At 42.1% G+C, this 6,670-nt stretch overlaps 1 protein-coding gene across 1 annotated transcript; it reads left to right on the top strand.

The window, feature by feature from the left end:
• Positions 1-242: 242 nt before the first annotated feature.
• LOC149277510 (survival of motor neuron-related-splicing factor 30) lies at positions 243-4,685 on the top strand. Its single transcript, XM_089502787.1, has 5 exons — positions 243-362; positions 1,511-1,653; positions 2,567-2,728; positions 3,517-3,670; positions 4,548-4,685. The coding sequence occupies exons 1-5, from the start codon at positions 243-245 to the stop codon at positions 4,683-4,685; spliced, it is 717 nt and encodes a 238-aa protein (XP_089358913.1).
• Positions 4,686-6,670: the final 1,985 nt, after the last annotated feature.

Here is a 6,670-nt window from a genome sequence, read left to right as displayed (position 1 = left end):
TTGGAGCCATGGGTAGATATGTGCAAATGGCTCCTCCCCCTTCCTGGGCATCCATGGTGGACCCTGGGGGCAGCTGGTGGGGCAGACATGGGAGAATGGTGTGGCCCTGGGGGCTGTCTATATTATGATGAATCTTACACGTTATCAGCGATTAATATATTTATGGCAAAAGGTTTTATATCTTCCCTGAGGTCCTGACTGGCCGGTTACTGTAACTCCCCGCTCATTTTATTTATTGGCAGATGGCAGAAGATCTTGCAAAACAGCTGGCCAGCTACAAAGCCCAACTCCAGCAGGTCGAGGCGGCTCTAACGGCCAACGGCGAGAACGAGGATTTACTAAAGCTGAAAAAAGATTTACAGGTGAGAATATCGTTTTACGGGGATGATGCGTACACGGCTGGTCTGCTTTACTTCATTTCCATGGAAACAATGACGTAATTTTTGCGCGGTTTGGGAGAGCATTTTGATTTTCGGTGTCCTCACGCGTCCAGTAACGGTTACGTTTTGTTATGAGTCGAAAAGCGTCCGTGTGTCATCAGAGAAAGTTAATTTCCTTCCAGTTTTCAAGCTGCAAGTCCTCATTCTGCTCTTGAAGACCGAGGAGCTTTCGAAACAAGGTAGGTATAGATGCTGTAGACCCGGCTAACAGGGGCCGAGAACGCTTTGCGAGAGTGAATACCGGTCTGTGCCCATCGATGTCCACCGTTAAGAATTTAAAGGGTTAACCAGTGTCTCTGAACGTGAATTATGTTATTTCCTTTTTCTGTTATAGTACAGATTTTATGTAATTTCTTTTATTAGTATAAAAGAATTTCTATTACAAAATTTTTGAAGATTTTTGAATCATTTCACCCTGCCTCTGTTAGAAGTCATTATGCTGGGGTGTTCAATTGGTCGCTGTTTAATAAGTAACCGTACACGCTACGCACCATACACATATCCCCCGGCATACACGACACCACCCTCTGAGTGATGGCAAGCGAGACCGGCGCTGTACCACCCAGCCTCAGTCCTCGGACGCAGTGTTTTGGGGTTTTTTATGTTTGAGTTCCTTCTGTTTGGGTTGATAGTGAAGCGATGCGATCCTGTCAGCGGCCACCAGGGGGAGCCAAGTACCTCTTACACCTCTATGGATGTAATCTCCTTAGCAGACAATGTGACTTCTTTCAAGTTCAAAACACTATTTCATGAAAAATTGCTGGCAATCACCTGCTGGGGCTATGTAAGAATTACCTGCTAATCATACCTTCAACTTCAGGAACTATGTGGAAACACAACCTTAAATCACATGAAATTGAGTCTTTAACACGTTACAATGTCCCTTATTTTCTTTAATATCCTATAAGAATTTTTCCAGATAAATGCATATATTGTATTATCTTGGAGGAATATAACTGCGTTTGGAACGGTGATCATGAAGGAACTGGGAGGAAAGGAGTTTAATGCCCCCCCCCCCGATCAATGTATAGCTGTGATTTCCATAAAGACTGTCTTCTCTTTTCTTCCAGGATGTTATAGAATTAACTAAAGACCTTCTGTCATCGCAACCCTCTGAAGCCCCTGAGAATTCCGATGATCCGGCATCTTTCGGTGGCAGCCATTCATGGAAGGTTGGAGACAGATGCATGTCGGTCTGGAGTGACGATGGACAGTAAGTGCAATGAAAGGCCTGTTTTATGTACTCTGAGAAAATGCAACGCTACCGACCGATGGTAAGAGCGTGCGATTCGACGTGGTACGAGCTTCTGGACATCAAACGTGCCTATTAATGTTTTAGCCCAGATATAAAATATTTTCTGACTGATACGAAACCGACGTGGATCTGAAAGAATCTGTCTGGGTTCTGTGTTCTGATTGGCCAAATGTTTGGAAAATGTTTCGCAATATTCTTTAATTCGCAGTGAATGGTAACGTTGACATTCTATACGGCACAGCAACTTCAGACCAGAAGTGATGAGATTAATCTACTAAATGTCTTATAGCGAATTAGGGGATCGCTTTGGGTACATAGCGTAGAAACAACCCTAATTATTGTCTGCGTGTGTCGCGGTACCCTGGGGCCCTCTGTATATTTAATATAACCACAAGTTTTCCTGCTATGGGAAACGCACAGGAGTTCTATACGGTATCGGGCAGTTTATCTTTCAAAAATAAAAAAATAAAAACAGAAGGTAGAGGAATACGCCGTACATGACGGTCTGGTTATGAGAAGCCTCTTCTGGGATTTAATCGGTAAATCTGCTTTATAGTAGCGATACTCGCCATTTTCATACTCTACAGATAACATTCCAACACGTTATCTTTACTGGGGTGTAATGAAATGAAATGGGTGGAATTAGCCCTTTTAGATCTTTAATTAAAGGCCCGGTCCGCACAGCTCTCCCAGACATCTAGAGCCTACACCACCGACAGTCTCCGTTACCTCTTGCTAGCAAAAGCACCGGTTTTTGTAAGCGGCCTCTGAGCCCGTTTTGCAGGACTTGTTGCGTTTTTAAGTTGTTAGCATTTGCAGTGTTGTCTTTCAGGCCTTTACTCACATGCTTACAGCCACGTTATCTTTACAGGTGGTACGAAGCCGAGATCGAGGAGATAGACGAAGAGAACGGAACAGCCGCCATCACTTTTAGCGGCTACGGCAACGCAGAAGTAACGTCCCTGCTTAACCTGAGACCCGCGGAGGAAGGGAGGAAGAGCAAAGAGGACAGCGGGGGTCTCCCAATGTCAAAGTTAGTCAAACCATTTGTTTTTTGTTACTAGTATCGGATTCAAAATGTTTCCGCAAATATTCTGCATAATACTTCAATCGGTAGTTTTTGCCTCATGAAGTTTTCAGGCAGCTGCATATCAGGCATTTGAGTTCTCGCTCTGTTATCTGACCCCCAATCTACTAACCCCCCCGACTCCTTATCATACTGCCTGTGAGGAACAATAGAATGGCTCATTACTAATTACGCACCTGGACACTCTAATGAAAGTCTATGGAGGAACGGACTTCATTAGCATCGCCATAAAGCATCAGCTCAGTGTGGTGTCTGAGCCGGGAAAGTCCCCCAAAATATCACATGACTGACAGCAACGGCGGCTCCAGGTCTGCAGATAAAGGGAGTTTATTGGGGCAAAATGAGATAAAACCAGGTTTTTGTCACCGACCGACATTAGTGTATACAGCGCTGGGGGGTTATTACTGTATACAGCGCTGGGGGGGTTATTACTGTATACAGCGCTGGGGGGGGTGTTATTACTATACTATAACAACGCTCTAGGGTATAAGCTTGCTACCAGGGTCCACCATAAGGTTTGCGTTAGTCTGTTTGTTTTGTGAGACCCTTTGTATATATCGACTGTTAAAAAAACAAAACCCTAAATCAATGACGCTATATATTTAGAAGAAAATATTAAACGTCATGTTTGGACTGCCTTTTAAATGCCGTGGTTTCCAGAAGCAAAAGGGTTTTACGGGTTTTTGAAGTCACATCTGTTCCTATTGTTGATAATATTTACTTTGTTTTGAAAGGAAAGAACTGATCGCCCATCAGAGAGAATATAAAAAGAAGAAAGCACTTAAAAAGGCTCAGAGAATAAAGGAGCTCGAACAGGAGCGGGAAGATCAGAAATCCAAGTGGCAGCAGTTTAACAACAAAGCGTATTCCAAGAACAAGAAAGGACAGGTAGGGCTTGTGCTGCCCCAGACCCCAAGGACACTTCGAAACTGTAATGATCCCGGGGGCTAACAATAAATCCATTATGTCATCACAGCGAAGGCAAACCTACCGCTCTTTACCCTAAAGTATTTTTAGAACTCCTGCAAAGGTTCTTTGGGGGGGGGGGGGGGGGTGTATGTGTATATATATATATATATATATATATATATATATATATATATATAATGTGTGTGTATATTAGAGTATTTTTTTTATTATATATATATATATATATAATAAAAAAAATACTCATATATATATATATATAAAATAAAAAAAATACTCTAATAGACACACAAAATATATATATAATACACACAAACCAAAGGGAGCGGCTGCACACTCAGAAATATTGTTAATATACACAGGCTTTTATTTGCCCGGGTGCTCCAAAAATAGCCAGACACATGTAACCAAAGAAAAATGGGCACTCACGGGTCTTTGTAGCAAAGTGCATTACGCACTAATTTATTTCAATCAGCACGGCCAACGTTTCGGACCACCTCCGGTCCTTTCTCATATATATATATATATATATATATATATATATATATATATATATATATATATATATATATATATATATATATATATATATATATATAATGAGGGTTTTTTTTGTCTTTTCATCCATATATAATATATCTCCCACTGACTCCAGTATGTAAAGCTTTTGTCTTGCTAGGGGTCGCTGGTTTTGCTTTTAAAACAAACCCAGGTCTTGTTCACTGTTAATCCCCCGATGTGCTCTAATGCTGGCCAGTGGACTACGTGACCTGTGCCTGCGTCAGCCTGCTGGTATCGAGTGCTTACATTCTCTTGTTCTCCATCAATCTATTTTTAGGTGAAGAGAAGTATTTTCGCCTCTCCCGAGAGCGTGACCGGGAAGGTCGGAGTCGGCACATGTGGCATTGCAGACAAACCAATGACACAATATCAAGATACTTCCAAATACAACGTCAGACACCTTATGCCCCAATAACCAGCCGCGGAGCGGAAGGAATCAAATCTCATCTCTGCAGGGGCTCTACGTTTCTTTTATCATTCTATTTTTCTATAATTAAATTATTTGCTGTCATATGAGGAATAGCGAGGCGTTGCGATCATTGGTTGGTCTGAGAAGGGCAGAAGCAAGCGGGCACTTCTTTGTCTACATTTTTCTGTAGAATGCCGTTCAGCGCGTACGCCGATCGAATTATCGTTTTGTCGCACGTGGCTCGTCGTCCGTGCCGTCCGGCAGATGGAAGTGTTTTGGAGTTGGTGTCTTATTAAGCAAGATGGGTAAATTTGTTTTTAGTGTACACTTTGAGAGTAAGGACGCTTCCAAGGCTCCAGAGTAGCGGATGATTCTAGAGTAGTTATAAGCAGCGTGCGTATCGTCGCAGAAGGTCTGCCTTGTGTAGGGCCCGAGTCTGCGCAGGAGCGACTCGTCTCCCTGGTTGTGTTAGTCGCTGTCGGTTACAGTAAACCCTGGTGCTGTGGATAATTTGCGCCTTGTGTTCTTGCGAGACCGTGCTTCTTCCCACTGGCTGTAAAATCTCACCACCCTCCCCGATATTTTCTGTTACGTATTCTTAAGAAACTATGGGGTTAAACGTAACCCCTTGTGCACCGGGGTACAAGCAGAGAGTTGCATAGGATGCGGGCATAAGCTGTCTTTTGATCTATACAAAGCGTGATGTCTGGATCAAATGTGAGCTCCACCTGAAACTTTAAATTAATTCCAATGCTTTGCATTTAAAGGTAAAAATTTTTCCCAGCAGAAATCTTCCGGTCTTCTCGGGTTACAAGAGCCCCTCTTTAACTAACCCCCCAAACCGCGCGTATTCCTCATATACAGCTGTAATTTCTGATAAGACAGCAAAGTCTGATGTGGAAATGTAGATAGAATGTTTGTTTGTAAATAAACGTTATCTAGGAATGTTGACAAAATATTTCTTAATTTTTTTTCTCTCGGATTAAGCGGTTCCCGCCATAAACCTCATAGGAACACAATTATAGACTGTGGATTAACACTTTCAGTGCCATTTTTTTAAAATTGGAATTAAATGGATTAACCTTGTGTTTAAAAGACAATGGCTCTGTTATAGAAGACCCTATGACAATATTGACCCCACAGTCCTAGCTTCTGCCCTTTTGTTGGATTGTGGAAGGTTAGGAGTTAAGTTTCTCAATTTGTATTTTTTTGTACCAATTAACATCTATATTTAATGATGGGCAAAGGTCACAAATCCGACCCATTCGCTGCCCTGATCAGTGGCCCTCTGGTGACATAATGTGGGTATTAATAGGAATAATAAGACCTTAATACTATTAAGTTCCTTTCCCGCATCTTCCGATTTTATAACGACCCAAAACCACACATTTTTACCATAGGGGCTGTAAGTCTTCTCTCCATAGGGGCTCCGTCGTGTCTCCAGCAGAGACGCTGTAATATGTGGTTCTTGTTTTTTGTTTTTTTGGTTTTTTTTGTATAACAATTGTGAATTTCTGTTTTGTATGTAACTTTTTAAGAAATAAACTTATTTTAAAAGCACGTGTGGAGGGTAAAGAGACTGGAACTTGGTCCGTATTCTTGACACCAAGACAAACGGCAGATGTGGATGTTCGAGGAAAGATTTTGGAGACTTTTACTTTTTTCAGAGATTAGTATTAAAATTATTTTATTTATACAACGCCAACAATTCCCGCAGCGGTTCTTGCGGTCCGTACATTCAAAGGGTCTGACAAAACCAGAGCCGACAGTAGGCTTGGCTCGCAAGCTTACAATCTAGGTGGAGTAGCGTATAGAGAAAGAGGGAGAGAGTGTGCCATGGATGTGGGGGTAGCAGATATATATATATATATATAATAACCGTACTTTTTGTGAATTCAAACAGTGTTAGAAGGGCCCCCCCCCCCCCTTTCTCCTTTGCTATTTCTTTGGCAGCGCTGAATGAGTCTCGTGTTCTGTTGCTGCCAAAAAAA

This window comes from Sceloporus occidentalis, unplaced genomic scaffold (assembly GCF_023333645.1).
Source record: "Sceloporus occidentalis isolate IW3139 unplaced genomic scaffold, rSceOcc1.0.p SCAF_212, whole genome shotgun sequence".
NCBI lineage: Eukaryota > Metazoa > Chordata > Lepidosauria > Squamata > Phrynosomatidae > Sceloporus > Sceloporus occidentalis.
The sequence above is the reverse complement of the archived record's forward strand: the minus strand, read 5'-3'. Positions and strand labels throughout refer to the sequence as shown.